The sequence below is a fragment of the Homalodisca vitripennis genome, unplaced genomic scaffold, assembly GCF_021130785.1.
Source record: "Homalodisca vitripennis isolate AUS2020 unplaced genomic scaffold, UT_GWSS_2.1 ScUCBcl_830;HRSCAF=3630, whole genome shotgun sequence".
Taxonomy (NCBI): Eukaryota; Metazoa; Arthropoda; class Insecta; order Hemiptera; family Cicadellidae; genus Homalodisca; species Homalodisca vitripennis.
Genome location: NW_025776934.1, coordinates 2,219 through 26,234, shown reverse-complemented (window position 1 = coordinate 26,234; position 24,016 = coordinate 2,219). Strand labels below are relative to the sequence as shown.

Genomic DNA, 24,016 nt, shown 5'->3' with positions numbered 1-24,016 from the left:
TCAATAATAAAGTTGTTTTTCCACATCCACTTGAACCAACAATTAACAATCTGATTGGTTGATCTTTCTTATTTTCTTCAAACGTTTGAAGTTTTATCTGATCTTTTTGCTTTAAAAGTTTCTCCATTTAAATAGAAGATTTTCATCTTGAAGCAACGCTTGCGAAAATGAAGCTGTTCAAGTTGACTTCAGAAAGCTCTAAATTAGTTTTAAACTTGGAACATCCTATTCATTTAGAGGAAGAATCAAATTATTTTATCGGTTTAAGCGGATTTTATTCTGACAATTTTGTAATAAATATTAGTGAAAGTTCTCCTTATTGTATAGGATTTAGTGAGAAGAACATAACAAAATATTATGGTTTAAACAAAGGATATTATACTTTCGATCAAATAAAAAATTCCCTTAAAAATTATCTGAAAACATTCAAACAATCAGATAAATCTTTAAACTTTGACGAAAACAAGTTTGAAATGCAAAAAAATTATCTCTCTAATAAAATTCAAATAAAATCACCAGTAAGAATAATGTTTTCAGCAATTATTGTAGATTTATTAGGGTTTGTTTCAAGAAACTATTGAGCCAAATCAGATATATTTAGGAAATAAAACGCCAAAATTTAGACCGTTTGATGTAATTGAAGTACATTGTAATCTCGTTGAACCTAGTTTTGAAAATCATACCGAACATTTACACAAAGAATCTGAAATTTTGTACACATTTTTCCCAAATGTTGCTTATGGATCAAAAATCAGTGAAAAACCGAATGAAATCGATTATATTCCAATTAGAAAAAATATTAAAAGAATTCAAAAAATCGTTCTAACTATACAAGACTCTGAGGGAAATTTATTAAATAATGAGAGTAAAACAACAATATATTTAAGATTGTCGAAAGAATGATGAATCAAGGGGGGAACGAATCGTTCTTACCTTCAAACTTTCAAAAAAACACTGTTTTTATCAATGAATCTGGACTTTACACTCAAAATAAAAATTACTAGTTAAATGGAGTCAGTTGTAGACCTATATTCAATAACAAAGACATTGTAACCATTGTAGACGAAACCAATGTAATCTGGTTTTAAAGCTAAAGATGTTGCAGAAGTATTAGAATATGAAAATACGAGGCAAGCTATCATAAATAATGTCGATAATGATGATAAAACAACTTTTGAATGTATAAATTACAGGAGTCTATCCCATAGACCCCTTAACAATCTTCATCCTGACACTGTTTTTATCAATGAATCTAGGCTTTATTCTCAAAATAAAAATTACTAGTTAAATTTCTTTTCTATCTAAATGGAGTCAGTTGTAGACCTACTCAATAATCAACTTATATTCAATAATAAAGACATTGTAACGATTGTAGACGAAAACAATGTAATCTGGTTTAAGGCTAAAGATGTTTGTGAAATATTAGGTTATGAAAAAACAAAAAAACGCAATTAAATTAAATGTTGAAGATGATGACAAAATTCAATATTTTTACTTAAAAAACAAGGGGCTATTCGAATGGCCCCTTAACAATCTTCATCCTGACACTGTTTTTTATCAATGAATCTGGACTTTATTCTTTAATTTTGAGATCACATAAAAAAGAGGCAAAAAATCTTCAAAAATTGGGTTACAAAAGAAGTTTTACCGAGTATTAGAAAATATGGCGAGTACAAACTTGAAAACGAAAATAAGCAGTTAAAAGATGAAATAAAACAGTTACAAATTAAAGATGAAATGAAATCATTGAAAATAGAGAATCAAGAATTGCGAATGGAATTAATGAAGAGAGATATGGTATGTAAAGATTTTGATAAGAAAAAACACCATGTTTTTGTGTTAATTAAGAAGAATCACATGTGGGAATGGCCTTATTACGTTATCAGAGCTCAGAAACGAGAAATACCAAACCGATTAAAACATCTAAAAATAAATTATCCTGAATTAGAGATTTTGTTCATTGATGACGAACCAAATTCTATCAATCTCTACAACCAAATGAAAGAATCTTTGAATATTTTATACAACGGAAATCATTTTACTACAAATATGGCAGAATCTCGACTGTTTTATCGAATATCTAAATTACACGATGAAAATGTTTCTAAATTTTACTAAAAACTCTCGATTTATTATATTTTGTTTGTAAATGTTTAGCATAAACTAGGTAACCATCGTAGAATTTTTTTTCATATTCACAAGGCATTTCGTTTTTATAACTTTCGCTGAAAATTTTTTTAGCACAATCTTTGCAAAAAGCATCTTTTCTATCTTTACTATACTGCCAGTTATTAAATTCAGAAATATTTTTAATTTCTTTACAAAAGTAACACTTTTTTTCTTCTAAAGTTAATTTGTCCATTTTATCATATAATTCCTTACAATAACAGTCTTTTCTATTCTCTTCTTGACACTTTGTACATTTCTTTTGAGACTCCATTTATATAGAACAAATTATTACACGATGAAAATGTTAAACTCTTGAATTATGATATTTTGTTTGTAAATGTTTTTGATAATTATTTAAACCATTTTATAGTTCTTCCACATTCACATTGAGTATCTTCATAATATAATCTATGGTGATTCTTCTTTACACAATCTTTACAATATGAGTCTTTCTTATCTCTACTATAGTGATGACTATTAAACTCTGAAATTTTTTTAGTTTCTTTACATTTAAGACATTCTTTCTCTTCCAAATTTAATTTTTCTATTTTATCATACAGCTCTTTATGATACTTCCTATAACAATCTTTACAATTATAATTAATTCCATCTTTTCTATTCTTATCTTTATAAAATTCTTCAAAACCTTTTAATTCTTTGCACTTTGAACATTTCTTTTGAGCCTCCATTTATATAGAAAAAATTAAAGCTTTGACTTTCTCAATTCATATTCATAAAACTTTCCGGTTATTTCTTCATTATTTAAATCTTTTATACTATAAGTTTACAGGATCTGTGTTATTAATTTGATAAATCACAAAGATTTCTCTTGACCAATTGTTCTTATATTTGTTCGAAAATGTTTGTTTTTTACTAACAATTCTTACATGATCATCGACTTTAAATTTAGTTTTCGTGTGAATTTCAGGTGGAACATACTTGAAAACGGTCTCTAAAAACTCCTTTTCTGCATCCTTATCTACGTCTTTGGGCTTCATTTTGATTGTGCTGTGAACCGTATCATTGTAATTTGTGACTATTTTTTGAAGAATATCGATCCATTTAAAGTTTTTTATTAATCTCAAAAATAACTTTCATCCTTTCGTTTTGAGTTCTGTTATATCTCTCTACGATACTTGATTTCTCTTCGTTTTCAGTATGATAAATCTTAATGTTGTATTTCCTCAAAACTTCGTTTAAATTCTTTATTTTTGAACTCTAAACCCTTATCTGTATGAAGTAGGTTTGGAGGTTTGTGATTAATCCTTATGGCATCTTTTACTATATCTTCGAAGGCTTTTGAAACATCTTTACCGTTTTTTCTTTTGATAGCTCTTGACCAAGCATATTTTGAGAAAGTATCAATAACATTTAACATATACTTAAATCCATCATTTTGATCCGAATAGTTAGACATTATTACTAAATCTGCTGCCCATAAATCGTCAATTCCTAAAGTTATAATTTTTCTCTTTTTAAACTTTTTTCGTACTGGTGCATGAATTTCTCTAGCTTCAATCTCGATTTCTTCCTTATTCTTAGATTCTTTCTTTACTTGTTTTTCATAAGGATTCTTTATAAATTTACTCTTATTTGTCTTACATTTTGAACATTTTGCTGCAATTCTATACAATCCGTTTTGAGTTTGAACAATCTTAGAATCTATATTTTTCGTTTTCTTTTTACACTTGTGACAGTGAATTAAATCATCTTCCATTTACATATCAAAGTTTCCAAGTTTGTTTAACTCTTCTAAAATATCTGTTTTATATCCATACGGTACTGTATCGATCTTATTTTCTAGGACAATTCTCTTATCATCTTTAGCGGTCAGTGCTAACTTGTTTATAGTAACGGTGTACAACTCATGTTTATAGCTTTTGATTACTGTCATCTCCCTAAATTCTTCTTTATCTTCGAACAAACATCTCTTCAAGTTTTCGATATTTATTGTTTTATTTACAACGCTTCTCTTAATTCCTTTACACCTAACTGGGTTTTTATCTAGATATTTGTACGAGTACATCTTAGACCTTAAACCACAAAATTCTTCTAAAACTTCGCTATTTAACTCATCTTTGAATTTCCCTATTACCTTCTTATTTTTAGTAGTGAAACATTCGTGATCTTTTGGATAATCACTTGTATCAAAGTCATCTATATTTTCTTTAATAATTTTAAAAGGATCTCGTTTCAATTCTAGGAAATAACTGTCTGTATCCATGTAACACAGATTCAAATATGGATCAAACTTCTTTAATTTGTTGTAATAAAACTCGTACATTAGCAATTTTGAGAGGTCGAGAACTGAAAATCCTATGTAAATCGGTTTGTTAAATTTAAACCTTTTGTTTGTACATGTGACTCGCTATACAGTTGTCGTCAAAGATGTTAAAGCATTTGAAATTTGTTTTCTTAGCTTGTTTCATTGAAAATTCTTCATTTCCAAGCTTAATATCACATCTGTTTCTCACATTTTCCCATAGATTTTCCAAAAACTGAGTTGTTCATCAGCTTATAAAAGTCCTTTTCAAAGTCGCTTGTAGCTTTGGTTCTCATGTTTGTGTTAAAATCAATGTATTCTTTCATAAAAGACTTCTGATCGAATGCGATAACTCTATTCACATGTTTTAACACCATTCCTTGTTCCAGATAGAATTTCAAATTTCTCGAATGAACAACGTATTCAGTTTTATCCAGTAGAGTTGTGCAAAGTTTTGTTTTTAAAATGTTCTGGAGCAAGAGGTAAATCCTTGTGATGTTCGTGTAAATTTGTTGGATATCCAAGATCGACTTCGAGAATATAGCCATAATCTTCGTCGCCAGTGAGTTCCAAAATTGTTTTCTTGCCACTCTTCTTTTGTATATGTTTTAGGATCCATCCACTTTATATCGCCGTATGGTAAATTTTGCATAAGACCGTAACCATAAAGGTTGTTTGCATCGACGTACAACAGATAGTTTTCAGGCTTTGATTCATCAAAATCTTTCAAATATTTGTTTATTTGCTTTAACATATCGTTTAATACATTGAGAAATGCCTCCGCGAATACCTTTTCGATCATTAAATACATATCGTAATCGTGTATCAGTTGAAGCTCGATTTTAGTTAATTTTAACATAGCATCCCATGCAAGACTGGGAGCTGTTAGATAGTGTGCTGGATCAAGCTTATAGCAATTCAAACAAATATTCCTTAAATTTTCAAAGATATCAGCGAGCAATAGAACATCTTGAATGTTATAGAGATCAGAGTAATTTCCTAGATTTTTTCTCTTTTAATTTGTTCCAAACATTTAAGTAGTGTTGAAAATCTTTCTCAGATATGCTCTCGTCTGTCAAAAGTGAATAAAATCTTGAATTCTCAATTCTTCTGTGTAATCAAGTTTTTCAATACTGTCGATAAATTCATAGGGAAATATGCCTTTTCCAGATAGAATTTTAAAGATTTCTTCTTCGTCATTTGGCTGTCTTTTTAGAATTTCATTCAATATTCTTCCATCCTGTATAAAATGATTTGTATGTTTTGAAGTCTTCTTTCTTTAGATTTTTCGCTAATTTTTCAATAGACGAGGCCATGAATCTAAATGTGTCCACGAAAGAGAATTTTATGAACTTTCTAGGTTTGTCACCATCAAACTCATACCCGTATCCAGAATTTACAGAATAATTTATATATCGTTCATCGGTGTTTGCAATCAAATCAACATTACCGTACTGTTTTGCCAATTCTTTTATGTACAAATGAGTATCGTAATTTGACATATTATGACAGAAAAACTGGAATATTTTGTGGAAATTTCAAATTCAGATTACAACATGAATGAGCTGCGCCTCGAAACTTTCCAGTCAAATGACAATGATCTCTTACTTTATTATAACTCTTATCTTTCCAACTATCAGGAGTAAAACCATACTGAATTGACTCAACATCATAAGCAGACCATTCGCAAATATGACAAACGTTTGCATTTTGGTATGAAATTTCTTCTTCTTCAGTCAATTTCATAGGTTTTTTGTTCTTAGAATTATATTTTGTAGCTATGTATTTCGATAATTTATTGAGTTCTTCAAACAATTTTGCAGGAACATTTGGCAAATCTTCTTCATTTTTTGCTCGATAACATATCGGCTTGTACATACGATTGGTCACATTCGACACTAAATATAGAGTAAAACCATAAGGAATGTGCTTCTGAATCTTGGTTGTAGTCGATCTTTGTGGATTGTTCTTGCATGTCGGAATTTTTTCTAATATGCTCTCAAAATCCATATAAATAACGTAAGGATGGCTAAACTTCTTTTGATAATTAGTAAATGATGTTGTTTGACCTGGAAATGGCATAATTGGTTTACAAACTTCATGTTGCTTGCAAATTTCTAAATGATCTGTTAAATCTCCAGATTTGTAGAAATGGCTTAAACATCTTCTACATAGAAAATTTTTATGTCCATGTTTGGATGTTTGAGAACTCAATAACCTACTTAAATCCGTGATCAAAACATAATGAGATTTGTCTTCTTGTTTAACATACAATAAATCGATTTCTAACTCGGCATCATATTTTTCAGAAATTTGTAACGGAACAACCTTAATATTTTCATCAAAACTGTAGACATTGATAGACATTTTAGGATACTTAATACATTGGAATTGTAACTTCGTTTTTTCAAATGATTGTATATCTTTTAAGGACATTGGATACTCGAAACCTGAAAATATCTCGTCATTTACAAATTTTTCATATTGTTTTGCTCTGTCTACATGAGTTTCTGGTTTTTCAATAGCACATCGGATAGAATAAATAAAACAGAAATCATCTTTATTTTTGATATTCACACAAGCCTTCCTATCTTTGATTATCTTTGGTAAATCGATATATGATCCTGCGTTCATCATTTCGTGTTTATTAATGCTCAAAACTAGTTGTTTGCAGCTTTTAAATGTCCATCCAGAACCCTTATTTGGATGATTTTTTTTGTTCACGATGTGTTAATTTATTAAATTGTTTGGTGATAAAATCATTTACATCGAAGATTTCATCTGCTTTTATAGTAAAGTACATTGGACACGTTTTGTGTTTCACCGTTCACTAAAGTTCTTTCATATTCACATTCCAACGAGAGATAACCCTTCATATTTTTAACATTCTCTTGAAATTTTTCTATTAAACTTTTAATTTCTGGCCTCATAATTGATAGATATTTGTAAATTGACAGGGAATTGTCGTTCAAGTTTGTTAAAATGTATTGCTTGAAAAGACCGTGTATTGAGGATAAAACTTCTACATCTATGATATTTTCAGGTTTTTCGTTAAGAGTTTTATCAATTTCTTCGATCATTTCAGACTTAGTTTTATCGTTTGTTTCTATGGACAATTTTTTCAGCGATTGATTGAATTTTTTCATCATTAAATAGATTGAGATCTTTTTTATCTTCCTTAAAGCTTTTCTTTAATTCACGCAATTTTTCTATATTGTACATCTTTTCGTGACCATCGATTTGATTCTCTTTAGCCCAATTCCTCAAATAATTTAATTCTTTTTCATAAATATCTTTATTTTTCAGATGATTCTTTGAATATTATAATGCCTGGTGTAATGATGTTCAAAAACATCTTTTTTGCAGTATGGACATGATACCTTTTTCCTCTCCATTTAAATAGGGAAAATTTGAGTGTGTCAAGTTTCACTATTTAGTAAAATATCTTTTTATTAAGGAAAAGTTATCAACTCCTAAGCCCAAAGTCGGCAACAATTTGAGACAATTCAGCAGATAATCAAGGTTTTTTAAGGTCCCTACACACTAGTATTAGAGTTTTTTTGAAAAATCCTGAAAATCTACTGAATTATCTCAAACCACCGCCAACCCTAAGCTCAAAAGTTGATAACTTTTCCTTAATAAAAAGATATTTTACTAAATAGTGAAACTTGACACACTCAAATTTTTTCTTATGTAAATGGAGCTACTAAAGGAATTAAATGAAGTTGGTGAGCTAAGATTTAAAGTATATAAGAAGTTGAATGAATTAGAAGAAAATAAGAAATACAAAATTTTGAATCTGGAGAAAATGAAAGATAAATTCGGGTTTACAATAATTGCCGAGTTGGAAGATTATAAAGTACACTTACCGAACAGATTTTTTTCTGTTTTGGATGAAAAAAAGATTAAAGAATTGAATAAAAATGATAAATTACACTTGATTGTTACTGGAAAGAAGACTATTAAAGATAAAGACTGTGTTACTATCAATCAATTTTGTAGAGTAGAAGATTTTTCGTTTATTCGTAGCAGACATTTCAAATAGATTGATTTGACAGCTCTAGAAAGTAGAAGGAAACAGCTATAGATTCGTTTTATTTTTAGTTCATGATTTATAGATTCGTTTATGGTTCAATGAACAGTATTTTACATTGATTTTTCTGACTGTCCCAAAAGTGGTCTAGAATCGGCATATTCATATCTACTTATATATATATATATATATATATATATATATATATATATATATATATATATATATATATTGTAATGTATGTATAGTAAAGCGAAATAAGCAAAGGAAATATAATTTCATATTTATTAACCAAATCTAAAGTTTCTCTCCTGTTTTCTATAACATTTTTGAGTTAATAAAATAAGCCACCATATTATGAATTCCATATTATGAATAAGCCGCTATAGATAAAATTATGAATTCTTCAAATACTGTATGGTGGCCTTTTTTATTAAGCCCAGAGAGTGCTTATTTCTCTAAATACTACATCTTATAGATCTTTGTTTTAAATTTAAAACCCTATTTAAATTACAGAAATAATAATTATTTATATGTTTCACAAGCAAGCTATAGGCGCGTTTTTAACGTAGCAAATCGACAATACTTAAATAAGAAACTGAAATGTATGATTTAATAATATCTCTGATTTTTTTATAATCAAAGAAACTTTTTTGATCTTGAATATATCACGGAATTTTCATAAATATTGAATGAGTAAACAATTTTCCAAGTGGAGTTTTCTCCCTAACATTAATTCTGAATTTGTTAGGAATAAGGAATTATTGGAACCGCAGCAGTTTACACAGAAAACGTTAAATATGAGAACCGGTCTGAAGCTCTGGATAAAATAATAAGGAATTTCACACTCGACTAAATGTTATGATGATTACACAGTAATGGAAAATTCTACTTGAATCGTGGCTCTGAAATCTTACTGCCTGCTAAATTCATTCTTTAATTGGATTGGTGACATATATTTTATTATTACATTTTGAACTATATTCGTTTAACTAACTTAAAGTATACATACAGATTTCTCCTAAATTTTATAAATTTTTAAAACTAAAAATTATTCTTTTGAACTGATTTTCTAATGAGAATTCAAAATTATTACTTTATTATTAGATGTTATGGTTAAATCAATAGATAAATCCAATGCGTGAGGTAGACATTGTTATGTATAGGCATAGTAAGTCCTGATCTGTGTACAAGATAGTGCACTTCCGGCTGGTTGATACCTTCCAGTTAAACTTATACTGGGTACAGTAAAAACTGATACGTTACTTAAATATTTACAACCATATGGATGTCTGGGGCGGTATGTCTAGTATATTACTGAGGATGACTGGTTGGAGTTCGTGGGGTTCCCTAAATGTTAAAATCAGTTAGTCGCTAGGCCAGACATCAAGACGTGCCATCCCTATCTGCTTTGACTGAGTAGGGCTCCTCAATTAAAGTCATGATTGAGTTTAATACCCAAAATGCCTCCTGATGGATTTTGACTGGAGGTGGCCTTATCCCGAACCTTACTGATGCCGAATATCCTGTCGCTCCAGATGTATTACAACGGTTCCCTTAGGATTAATTGCAATTTCTCAGCTTCTTGTCCTAAAAGAACAAAAAAGTGTTCTGTCCTGTACTTGACAGGTGATTATTAACTTAAAGACTGTCGAAGCTTGATGATTTTGGTAGAATATAAGACTAAATACAAATTGAAATGGGATTGGGTAGAACAAAATTTGTACGTTTTGTTTTCATTTAAAATATCTAAATACATATGAAAATCACTTTTCAGGTTCACAAAGCTCAAAGCTCTAAAAAATTTACGTATAACATTAAAACTTAGTAAAGCAAATAAACATTTCATGCCAGCGTTGCTTCAAAATCAAGTTCAGACTTTACTAAAATTAGTTTACTGTACTTATATTTGTACGTTTAATTGGTCGGGGATAGGAATGCAGAGTAGGCCACAGCATTTAATACATAATTTCTGGAAACATAACAAAAACCAGCCATTAGTCAATATAAAATTAATTAGGAATGTCACATGCCAAACATAAGGTTACCAACGGTTTTATTGGAGAACTTCAAAGATAATTGTTAGGGTCTTTGATTATAAAATTTATTTATTTATCATATTTCAGTGTTCTAGTACGTTACGATAAAAGGTTATCCCCAATAGCTAATATCAGTTATTAAAGCTATTTAAGTTGTTAATAACTGGAACTAAACCTAATAGTGCAAACATAACGTTACAATCTGTTTTTAGAGAATTTCTAAGGTTTAATTTATTAATTTTACAGTGTCCTAAATACATTATGAAAAAAGTTGTCTCAAATGTTAATATCAGTCATAAAACTATTATAGTTGATATTTATCGGAACTAGAGATTAGAAATATACAATACTGATGCAAGACTAATAAAAACCTGATATGGCGATTGTATGTCACAAGCTACACAAACGTAACTCATGCAGTATTCAGTGCACTAATTATCCTATTAATGTAAAACCCTATTCCCTATCAGAGACGAACTCAAGGATGCTGTGGAAGCTCTGTAATGTACGTCACCAAGGTACGTGTCCTAATTTTAACGTCCTATAGTCGTAAATGGCAGAATGTCATATCATATGTTTGTAAACGGAATACGGGTGTGTTCTTTTTACTTCTCTTTTGATGCTTCTGTAATTTAAAGGATGTAGACCATTGTTTAATTTTTCTCACCCTATCATTAAACGTATCTAAACTGTTTTTAACAGTGTAATATAGTGTATTGGTTGTACAGCCTGAAAAATTACATGCAAATAAATTATTATTCTTTTTTAACTAACGTATAAAATTGGATCAGCGCATGAAGTCGTTATAATCTTATCAATATTTTTTAAATTCCCATTTGAAAATTTAAGTATTATTTCGATACACCAAATGCACATTCTGAGTTTTATGTATGCAAATAATACTTCTCGATGCTAAGGAAAGGAGGGTAATGGATATTTCGCAAGTGACTTTAAAAGGAGTGGTTACTTTTCCAGTCATTCCATTCATTGTCCTGAGGGAATGGAATGATAAATAGCTCTTTTAGTTGTTATAAAGATCTTCGAGGAGAGCACAATTCCGCGAAAAAGTAACTGAGAAGATACGATGCAATCTTGTATACGCAATTTATAACTATTATATTTACTATAATTTCATTCCAAATCAATATACACACATTTTGAGACGCCTGTAATTTGTATAAATTATTGTATAAACAGTTCCAAATGTGAATATTAATTACATTTTTAAAGAAAATCGTTATTATTACTAAACAATTTCCAGAAATTAACAACTGTTCTCGTTCACAAGTAATAGATTAACAAAAATAAACTTAAAATAATAGTGCTATACTAATCGTTTTTATTTAAAACTATTTACTGTAAAGTTTTGAAGGTTTCGTAATTATTTCACAAATAAAAATTTTTAAATTAAATTGAAATTTTCTTTGAACACCAAATACGAATGAATTGTATTGTTATCATGAGGAACGTTAAGGTTAGCTTTACAGAGCTAATCGGTAACGGGTATTTGATAACGACCAAATATTCTTATTCAATTAAACGATAAAATATAGAATGCTAAATTAACGTGCTTTATTGAAGCTCGTGCAACATTCTCACAGCTGAGGTAGATTTTAGTGACCACAAACAATAACTTTACTGTGCTTGTCCTTCGCAAGGAATAGAACGCAGTTATAATGTGGAGATCTATGCTGGCATCCAGGGAAGCAGTATTCTAATCAGCAAAATATGGGGACATTGTCGATAACATTCCGTATGGATGGACCAGGAAATCAGAAACTGCACTGTGCGTGTCCATCACATGGATATAACGCTTGCTGTACAGTTAAAATGTGGACAGCTATTGTAAGTAGTAGCAACCAGAGTAGCGGTTCAATGTTATTATTATTCAGAGGGAAAAATGTCCAATATATCTTTGAATCAAAATTTATTACATTTTTTTTATTCAAATGTAATAAATTCAAAAATCACAAGTAATTTTTCAATACAACTATTTTGATAAAGAAAATAAGTTTCTATTTCCTCCAGGCGGGAACTTAATCTAAATCACCATCTGAACCCGACCTTGATCTCCATTATCCTCAGGGCTCCACCTTGATATCCAGCATCGTCGAGATTCGAACTTCGTCCCCATCATCCTCTAATTTCGATCTTAATGTCTATCATACTACAGGTTCAACCTTGACCAATACCATCCTCCAGGCTCCACATTAGTTTTTCCTCTCATTCCATGCTCGATCAATATTCTCAATCAATATCTAGGCTCAACCTTGATATTCATCATCCTCCAGGCTCGACCTCGGTCTCCATCATCTTCACGCTTTGACCTTGATATCCGTCCATAGCATAAGGTCGAACCTTGATATCCTTATTCTCCAGAACTGAACTTGATCTCCATCAACTTCCAAGCTCGACCTTGATCTTAATATTTTCCAGGCTAGACCTTGATCAGCATCATCCTACAGGCTCAAACCTTGATCTCTATCATACACTAAGCATAGCTAGACTAAACTATGTACAAAATGTAAATATATAAGACCTTTTTACTCATTTATTAGACATAAATCTACAACTTTTTACATGTTATATGTCCAGGAACTCAATAACTTATATATCACGGATAAGTTATTTTTAACCGTGTGTTATGTTTAAGCCATGATTTACTATCTAAAGTTGTACCATACAACTCAAAAAGATTGAATGGCGTGTTTTATGTATGTTTAAATGAAATTAACCCAGATATGCCTGAATTATTTTTTTTTAATTTTTTTTAATTCCTACAGTTTTTTTTATACTATAAATGTATTCTTCAACACATTTTAACAATAATTGTAAAAAATTTCATCGTCGTTTTTAGTAAATAATGGGTGGCCTATATATAGGACAGTAGGAAAAATATGAGTGAAATGCTAAAATATTCCAAAAATGCTTTTTATTTTTAGAAGGGTTTACATTTACATTGGATATAATATGTTTTATGTACTTAATTCAACTGTGTTTTTAACAAAAGATATATAAAACAAGCTTAAATAAAATTTTTAGTAAGTGCATTTGTAGTTTATGGCTTTGTGTGGTAATCAATAAAACATTTAGTATGAAGACCAACATTCACACTTTTGGCATCTGGTAGTGCACTTGGCATGGCAATGCCCCACAATCTCGTTTGCTTTTCCTGAGGAAACAACAAGGTGGTCCAATCTGTCCAAACCTGGAGTCCACTTTTGATTGTTTCGATGGCCGTCCAGCCTTTGACGCGCACCCTTTACCAAATGTTTCTAGCAGGTTTACAGGCAAGTCTGCGTCTGAAAGACAAGTGGTCAAGGTTCCCCTCCCGCATGGCGGTGAAGTTGCCAGGCATTTTGTTCTGCACTGTCAATGCAGTCACAGATCAGAGGGAAATACCACTTCTTACCTCTGATTTGGATTCGGTACAGGCTCATATTTTGATCGCACGTCCAACCGGTCCACTCCGCCCATTTTTTTGTTGTACTGGTGTAATGAGGTTTTGGTTGAGGGATGAAAGCATGTTTCTTGGCTTTAAGTGAAAAGCGTTTTACCTGATGTATGGGTTGTACACCAACAGCAATTTTGAAACAACAGTGACAATACTGTTGTCATTCCATCTTGCAATAATTAAATTTTCATCACATACTTTTTCGTATTCAAAAGTTCCCCTTTCTTTCTTTTTCAAATCTTTACTATCAGTCAGTGGGCACTTTGCTATTCTGTTCTCTCTCACACCGTACCAATAGCTCTTATATTCTTTTGGGACAGTTTTCTCAAACAAAGGTAGACCAGAAAAAAAATTATCAAAATACAAGAAGTACGGGAAATCACCATTCTTCTTCAGAACATCACAGTACTGCAAAACAACACTGGCACCAAGGCCCAAGTGTTCATACTGAGGGTCCAAGGTGTGGCTGCTCCCTTGGTAGGGGTCTTTCCAAACTACATAGCCATTGGGTGTAGCACCAACCCAAATTTTGTAACCATAGCGAATAGGTTTGTTTCTGATGAATTGTTTCAAACCATGCCTCCCAAAAATATGGGACCATAGACTCATCAACTGAGTGGTGTTCCTCATGTGGTGCGTAATCAAAAAATGTTTTGTTCAATGCATCAAACAATGGACGTACTTTTGCATACTTGTCATCAGCATTGAGGTTGTCATTATCACAAACATGCAAATTTGACATAATAAACTCAAATCTGTCTCTAGAAATTGCATTTACAACTAATTCATTGCGAGTGTCCAAAGCTGTTTCCCAAAACATTCGTCTTCGAGGTAATGGGAACATAACCACTCAACAACAATACTCCTATGAAACATTTCATTTCATCGACAGTTACATCACCTAAACGGTTATGTAATGCCGCATAACGATTTGTTTTCTCAACTAATAAATCTACAATATCATCATCGAAAATACAGAAAAACTGTTCCATTGGTGTTAATTTTTGTTGTACTTCCTGTCTATTACTCCAAATAGTATCATCTAGTTTTAGGTCCTCTTTGACCCATTTGTACTGCTTTTTAGTGAATGGCTTACTAACCTTTTTTGCTGGTTTCTCTTCAGTGAAATTCTGAATTCGTCTTACTTTTTTATTTGGTGGCTGTGCTATGTCCATCTTCGCTGAAACTAGAGGGTAAGGTTGGTTGTGATAAAGAAGGATCCTCTTCATCTTTGTTGTCACTCAGTTCAAATTCTTGGGAAACTTCAGCCGGGGCCAATAGTTGGTTTCCTGGAAGATGATGGATTGAAGTCATGTCCTCATCCCCAGAATCCTCATCAGTGACATCATCATTTGCATTGATTGGTGGCTGAATATATACGCCAATTTCTTCATCAGGTGGCACTTGGATCTCTTCATCTTCTAGCATCGTCAAAATTTCATGAAGGTTCAAGTTCCTAAAAAATTCAAAGTACGATAAATAACAAGGTTTTTCAGAATTTTTTATAAAATAACTGTAAAAAATTGTATTGATGCTTAAAACAAAAAGTTTAACCCAATTACTAAGTCACGACTTGAAATACAAGGGTCGAAACTCATTTGAGAGTGGGAAGCATTATTGTTGTACATATGCCTACTGGACTACATGTAGGACGGGCCAATTCCAAACAACATAACCTATAAACGGTCTGAATTTAGAACGGTCACATTTCAAGATAAATGTAATAACTAGTTAGTCAGTTATTAGGAAATGTACTTAAATAGGTTTAAAACTACGAAATAATAGTATTGTACTTACTTTTCGCACATGGCGCAGAGCTCATGAAGTTGATTGGAAATCCTAAATTTGTAAACTAGTCTAAAGAAACAAACTAGTTGAAGCATTCACTTGATTGTTGCTCAGATGCATTCAGTAGCTCTTACTGAAGACAGCAACCACCCTGCCACCTGTTGGAAAAAGCTGAAACTACTTCAGAAGTAAGCTTTATGGAGAACACTACAAGTGTCCTAAATATAGGTCACTAGGCATATCTGGGTTAAATTTTCTAAGAGATTAAAATTTATCATTACCTAGCGTTGCATCAATTGTATCTTGACTTAAATGAAAAAAACTCTTAATAAAAAATAATGTATAAAAGTAGAACAAACTACACCATGGAGGCAGCTTTAAAGTTAAAAGTGTGATACAGTTTACAAGAAAGACAAGTCGACTAGCGACAAATAGTCTTGCCACACTTCACAAAAGTTAATGTATATATCAATAATGCACAAGTAGTATGAGATCTCACTAATATAATCATAGTTCACATTGACTACCGAGTTACGCGGTATATTATACCGCGTGACTCACAACACTGTAACTTTAACATTGCCACTGTAACTTCTAGTAGTGATATATTATAAATGTTATATTTAATTTTCAAATTTGCAATTATTATTGTAGGTTCTGTTTCATTATATTTATAGTCAATACACAGCTTAGTACTAGTTTTGTATACCTACAGATAAAAAGTTTAAATATCAAGAGTTGTATGTAACAATAAATAATTTTTTACATTATAGTCCTTAATATATATATTATATATATATATATATATATATATATATATATATATATATATATATATATATATATACAATATTGGATAATTTTTTGATGATTTTTTTACCCCTTTCCACACACTTTTTTCTTATTCATTTTAAAGGAAAGTTTGGACCCTTTTAAACTTTTATATTTTACACATAAGTACGGTATATATAACCTATGTAGTTATAAGTATACATAAATATATTTTTGAGGTGTGTTTCTCATGCATCACCATGCCGTTCTAATGCCCGGATGCATTACTGTCAGCTTGTTAACTATTAAAAGCTCCTTTTCAAGGTTGATATTACTTTTTTTGGCTTTCTACTTGTTAATTGTTTTCTGTGTATTCTTTATTCACCTGTTGCCTAAGTTCCTTATGAAATAAACAAATATAGTGCGATGGGTTTAAAAATGCCGATAATTCACAATGCCTGTTTATATATTGATATTTAATTTATTCTTTTAACAACAACATGTGTTAAGATGAGCGGCAATGTGTAGTAATGTGCCTGACTCGCTGACAAGTGAGTCATCTGTTTATAGATTCAGAAACTCCTCCCTTCAGTTGCGATATCCATTTTAATCAGTAATCCAAGAAATAATTCCTTGGCTAACATATTTCGAGATGAGCGGCAAATGTGTAGTAATGTGCCTGACCACACTGACAAGTGAAATCATCTGTTTATAGATTCAGAAACCCATCTTTCAGTTGGCGATGTCCAGTTCCAATCATCAATCCGAGAACTATTTCCGGTTAATTTTTAAGAGCCTCAAATAAAACTGATGAGGAAGTTCAACAATAATTTAAAATATAGAATCATGAAAGTTTATCTATACAACCATTAAAACAACCAAACAGTTATACAAGTATCCAAACCATATAAAGTAAGTATAGCTTTATGTAAGTTTGAAGTAAGTTTTAAGAGACATCGTTTTGCCTCGAAATCAGTTAATTCACTAAAGTTTATTTAATCCTCATCTGTTGTTACTAAAATTAGTCAAATCATCAAAGAGCAAATGTTTCTAAAGTTTCATTATTCTCTGTAATAAGACTGTTTCAAATATACTAATTAACAGACAGATGGGAGTTGTTTAAGATGGTGTGAAGGGAGGGGGTTGACTGGGATGGTACAAATGGATTAACCAGTACAAAGCTCTCAGTATAATTGTTTTAAAACCTTCTGGAGCTGCTGACTAGTGAACTTACTTGGCATAACAATCAAACTACTTCACTTAACACTTAGCGTGAATATGCTAATTTTAAAGGTCGTTCGTCATTTTTCCTGAACACAGTTTGTGTAATAATCATATGACAAGGTTTGGACCTGCTAACTGGTAAACTTACTTGTTTTTTATAACTATATCTTAAATATAGTTTAACACTCTCCATTACTTAACCAGGGACGGCTAGTCAGAAAATGAATATTAATTGTTAAGTATAGTATATAACACAATCAACCAAACAGGATTATCGGCTCGGCATTTACTCTATTTGTGACTGCTCCACATTAGCAGTAGTTGGTGATATCATGTTATCACTATTAGTGACACAGGGTATCTGCTACGAGCACTACATTAAAGTTGTAAATCACGTCCGGTGTCACTGTGGCTCGCACGTAGCGACCAAACAGGATTACCGGTTCGGCCCTCTAGTCTGTTTGTGACCGCTCCACATTAGTCTGTATTACAGAGGTAAACTCCATATGGAGTCTAATGTTTGTTTATTTACATTCTTGATTCTATTTCCATGTTCTACATCTAAATTCAAAAATGCTTTCTAGTGCTGCCTGTAGCGAGCAATCTTTACAGGAATACTTTTAAATACATTATTTCGTTATCCTGAGCATACAAAATAGAAGACTGAACCGCTAAATTTCTACATGTGTAATTTGATGGTCATTTATGAATCGTCTAGATTATAAAACAGGCTGAGTAATCACTCTCATGACACAATTCCCCAAATGACACCCTAAAGAAAACACCTATAAATGTTTGCATATATGTTTTTCGATCGCAAAAGAGGCCCATGATTGAATTTTTACGTTTAAAATATTGTAATATAAAATATTTACATGATTTTTTGTTAGCCTGCATTAATGGTTTAAAAGATGTGCTCTTTTGAATCTGATCACAAGTTGTATTTCAATTGCACAATTAGACAAGATAAACTTATTCAATCCACTTTTACACTATCACATTGTATAGAGTCACTTTTAAAATTATAATTTGTTGTAGTTACTATTATATTAACTTTAAACTGAATTTGATCTAATAAAGACTAATACGTGTATTACCTATCTCATACACTAGCCAAGCTCCGCCAGGTGTCCGTAACTCCATATGGAAGTCAAATTATTGTTATTTACATTCTTGATTCTATTTATACGTTATGCACCTAAACTCAAATGCTTTCAAGTGTTGTCTCTTTTCAAAGAGTACCTTTAAAGGCATTATTGCGTTATTCTGTGCAAACAAAATAGAAGATTGACAGCTTAATTTCAATATTTGTAATGTTATACCCTTTAGGAAAAAATCTAGAGTATGAATAATCACTCTCATGACACAATTCCTCATATGACATCCAAAAGAAAACACTGATAAATGTTTCCATGTATGTTTAGATCACAACACATCGCCATGATTGAATTTTTTCGTGTAGAACATTTTAATATAACATATTTATGTGAGTTTTTTGTTAGCCTGTATCAATGGCTTACAAAATGTTCTCTGTGAATCTGTTCACAATTTATATTTTAATTGCACAATTAGACTAAAGATAAACTTATTCGAACCACTTTTACATTATAAAATAGTTAACGGTCGCTTTTAAAATTATAATTTGTTGTAGTTACATCATATTTACATTTAACTATAACGTGTAGTGAGCTGATTGCTCACTTCCAGTAAAAGTGACGTTGATCTGATAAAGACCAATATTATCTGTCTCATACACAAGAAAAGTTCCGCCAGGGGTTCGTAACTATTCAAATTTTTGTGTAATAGAATTTATATTTCCTCATTAATTAAAATAATCAAATTTAATAGAAGTGAATCCCTTAATGGACAGAGACCCCAAAGAGAAAGGTGGTTGGTAATTTAATGTTCTCTGTTTTCTACTTTTATTTTATCCCAGAAATATTTATATAAGCATGGTCAACATATCTCTTCTGTCGTGAATTATTAACGAGATTAAAACCTACCTATCAGGTAGAAGAAAGGAGGAACCCAGAAAGTGGAAATATAATTCAGTCAGCTTAATTAATGGACAGGGGCCTCAGACAGCTTTGTTATGAATCTCATTTTCACTGTCTCTCACCTCTATTTGGTTAAAAAGAATTTACAAGCGTCTCTGTAGTCACGTGTGGTGTGTTAATTATTTTGTTCTCGCCAGAGAAATTTTTGGGTGTTATTTCGTTTGTGTGTATTCCAAAAATAATGGTAGTATAGCTATGTTAGAGCAAGAGGTTTTTGATGAGTGTGACATTCAGTTAGTTATTTCCTAATATTTTTTAAACATAAACACATTCCCTAACAATTAATAGTGTTTTCTTTTTTTTCTTTTTAATTTTAATATTTTTATAAGTTTATCCATCTGGAGTATTTCAAAATAATAGATAAATTTATTACTAAAGTTATAAATACTACTAATATACATTTTCTGGTAAAAATATTATCTTCTGAAAGAATATTTGTATCCTATGTTCTCCTAAACAGTTCATAGCTTGTGATGTTATAATTCTATTAAAAGTCTGTGTTGTACTATGTATGAAAGTTTGGTTTCAGTAAAAATATTAACAACGGTAATAGAAAAAGCTAGAGTGCGTAAAACAACACAAGGAGCACTCAACATGATTGCATTCCCTCTGAAACAAGCTGAAGACACAAGCGGTAATTATTACAATGAGGGATGTCAGGACGTGGAAAAACAATTTCCAGTTTCTCCCGCCCGCCTGACTGTCAGAAACGCTCCAATGGGCGTGTGGACGGAAAATCATTTTCCTAATCTTCTCACTTCTCTTCAATATCTTTCCTGAAAATCCTCCATCCTCAGCGGAAGCAAGCCACTAGGCTCACAGTTTATATTCGCAGTATAAGTTACAGGCAGATTCAAGATTCAGTATATAGTGTAATAACGTAATAAATGGAAAGTCATAAATAGTTTTAAAAACATATGTTAGAGTGAATTATATTTCCGACGCCAATGTTGAGTTCAAGAAAATACGTCAACAAGTTTATATTTATTGCCAAAATAGAAGAGCTTTCTTTCCACTGTGCTTGATAAATTATAAATGTTTATGTTGAAAAACTATTCTCGGTTTCAAAGTATATTTCCTTGTTTTGTGGAGCAGGAGCGACCTAAAGGGCAAGAGATCAGTTACGGGACACACAAACACAAGAACTATTGAGAGTTTCCAAGTGTTCCAACGACAATTTTATTCTTACCACATCAAAAGCCCCTCCTTTATATTTCTCACAAAACTGCCTGCAATAAAATAAACTTGTTTTTTAATAGTAAATCTTTTCGTGCTTGCATTAAATCAGTTTTACAATTAGTTTTATCCTTAACATCTTACGTTTACGAGATATTAATGTTCTATGAGTTCTTAGTTGCTAATGCTACTAGGAATATGGTAATTATGGTCTCTGCAAATGTACAGTTAGTGAATTGATGACATTTAGACCGCATAGGATTACAGATAGACCACATAGAGAAGTGTTACAGCTGCCGCAAGCTCGCCAAGCCATTTCCTCCATTATGTGTCCTACTAGGCTCATAAATTATACTGAGAGATAAAATCCTCCCTTAAAAAATCTATATCCGGAAATTTTATAATCTGATGTTACCATTTTATCTGAATATGTAAGAAATAGTAACTAATACTCCCATTGGAGATAGCACCTGAGACCGGTCAACTAAGTTTCCTAGTGGAGGTGTGTCAGATCTATCTAATAGCTGTATTAGGCCTGGCCGTCAGATTACGCTATGAAATGAGATTGTTGTGTTTTATCTTTATGTGCAAAATGTAGCTTTATAAATAAATCAATGAATTTGCATATTTATTAAACTGTATAACAGTAAAATTAATGAACAAAAAATTCTCACGATTGATTCTCATAAGGCTATTGTTGAAAACAGTGTAATGCTTTTAAAATATAATTTAGATTAAGTCTGTTTGAAACTAAAGAGCATACCATTACAAACTTGAAATTATTTATTAATGTTTTCCAAGCACAATTAACAATTTATAATGTATAATAATGATGTGTATAAATTATTATACTATTTTTTATTAATTATACTATTAAGACTTAGTAACGTTTTGCTAATTAATAACAAGGCTCTTAATAACACTTTGCATAAAAATAAAAAAAACTCTCGGACAATACTGTAAATAATTTGGTAATTGCGTTAGACAAAAAAATAATTTTCCGATTGCCCAACGAAAAGACAAAACAATATGTCTTAGGTGAAAAAGTTTATCTATTAACTTAGAAAGTTGTTATGACATTTAATTAAGTCCTAAAATGTTAAAGTCTGGTTAAAAGCAGACACTTATTTATATGGCGGTGTAACTTTCATAAGTAACGGAATTAAATATTACTGCAACATATAGAATTAGTAAACGGTTAAGCTATGAAAACTGTCATTGCCGTTTAAAACAGTTATTACAAATAACATTTTTTAATGGAAATTTGTGTTACAAAATTAAATTTAAGTTAAGAAACTAGAAGTAAACTTATAACATATAAAACTAACCAGTTAGAATTACAAGATTCGCTGGTAAAGATTTTCCACATATCTTGTTGGGAATCTGAGGAACTTCTGATATTTACGGGGAATTTAATAACGCGATATTGTTTTTGTACGTTCACGTTTCTTGTTGGAAAAGTCAGAAAATATACTCCCTCTGCGGAATGTGATGCAAAAGTTTGAAAAATTAGTGTTCCCTCCATTAACTGAAACTTTTATCAGCTATTGTCCGCGTTTACAGTGATTAATGTGACATAATATTGTTTTATGCTTTATGACTGTCCACTCGCTATTTTCTTGTAAAAAAATACAAAGTTATAGTACACAATGTGAAAATCAAATTATTATAGATTTTAATGAATTTTGCTTCACTCTATTGTCAAATATAATTTTACATTCAGTTAAGGGGAGTCGGTACCAACAAATATCTAAAAAAAAATCAAAACAAATTTTATTTTGCTTTTATTAATCTTTAGACTCTCCTGTTTAATTTGGTGCAATTTTTATTCAAATCGGGCCAACCAATATCACAATCCAAGATATAATATTATGTAAAATGGCTTCAGCATATATTTGGGGCTCGTTAAAATTCCAAGTGTACTTTCTGCATGCATTGTCATACATAATCCTTATTGAGAGCGCATATTTTATTATTAGGCTTTATGTTTGGCACAACCTTGCTTTAAACTGCTGCTTTGAAAATATACAAGGTTTTGTCAACCCATCTGTTTCACAGTCAGTTGAGGATTTGAGCATAAACCCTAAATTGGTTGTTTGTTTATTATTGTCACATACATTGTGTTTCTTTGCTTTCATTCAGTCCTAAGTTATAAATATTATTAGTTTTATTTACTGTGTAGTTTATTGTTTGTGAAAATGCCAAGAGCACATAAAACTTTCAAAAACAAAGCAAAGTGCTTTACAGGGACAAGAAATCCAGGTGGTAAAAAAGTGATTATGCACTAGAATTATATCAAGAACCAGAAACTAAGTACTAGCCTGATATACAGTACTAGCAAAGATACCTGGTGTAAGTACCAACTAGCTAAAATAAAATTATGAAACTTATGATCACAACAATCACAATCCACATTGCTCCTCGCTGTCATAAAAGAGGTGAAAAAAAACAAATATTTAGAGATTTATCAGATCCATTATTTGTTTACTCCGCAGCCAAAATGTTTGCCACGGTGGTACTCCAAAACCCCAGTGAATCAACTGGAACAATTATTTAAAAAAAAAAAAATTTTTGGTCGCGAGTGCCAAAATCAACCTTCGTGATGAAGGAAACATTAGAACTAGGTGTAATCTTGATGCTGTGGCAAGTTTCAACAAAGGGAAACATAAAATTAAAAATGTGAAGTAGTTGATCAAACTAGGGATCACACCCTGCCATTTTTGCTAATTTTGGTTGTTGGAAACAATGGAAAAACCATTTGAATGTGCACCCGAATCAAACAGAAAGCGCAGAAAGCTGTGGGAAGAGATCGAAAAAAGTTTGGTCACCAGAAAGTAAACGTGCAGCTAGAAAGGCATGTAGAAGACTTATATGAACAAGGGGAGGTAGATCCTGCACGACAAACCCTAGTTATGGTCCCTGGAATGCATTAAATGTTGTTATGTTTCTGTTTAAATGTATACTGCAATCTTTAAAAGAGTTTTCTGGAAAATTCCTTGTTTTTCTTTGTTTAGGAAAACACGTTTCTCTTAGAAACCCACT

General features: G+C 31.2%; 1 protein-coding gene across 1 annotated transcript; it reads right to left on the bottom strand.

Moving 5' to 3' along the window:
- Positions 1-15,107: 15,107 nt before the first annotated feature.
- LOC124371008 (piggyBac transposable element-derived protein 3-like) lies at positions 15,108-15,991 on the bottom strand. The gene is made up of 2 exons (XM_046829319.1): positions 15,756-15,991; positions 15,108-15,414 (listed from the first exon to the last, which is right to left on the bottom strand). Exons 1-2 carry the CDS (start codon positions 15,839-15,841, stop codon positions 15,108-15,110), a joined length of 393 nt encoding a protein of 130 aa, XP_046685275.1. The 5' UTR covers positions 15,842-15,991.
- Between the last annotated feature and the right edge of the window lie 8,025 nt (positions 15,992-24,016).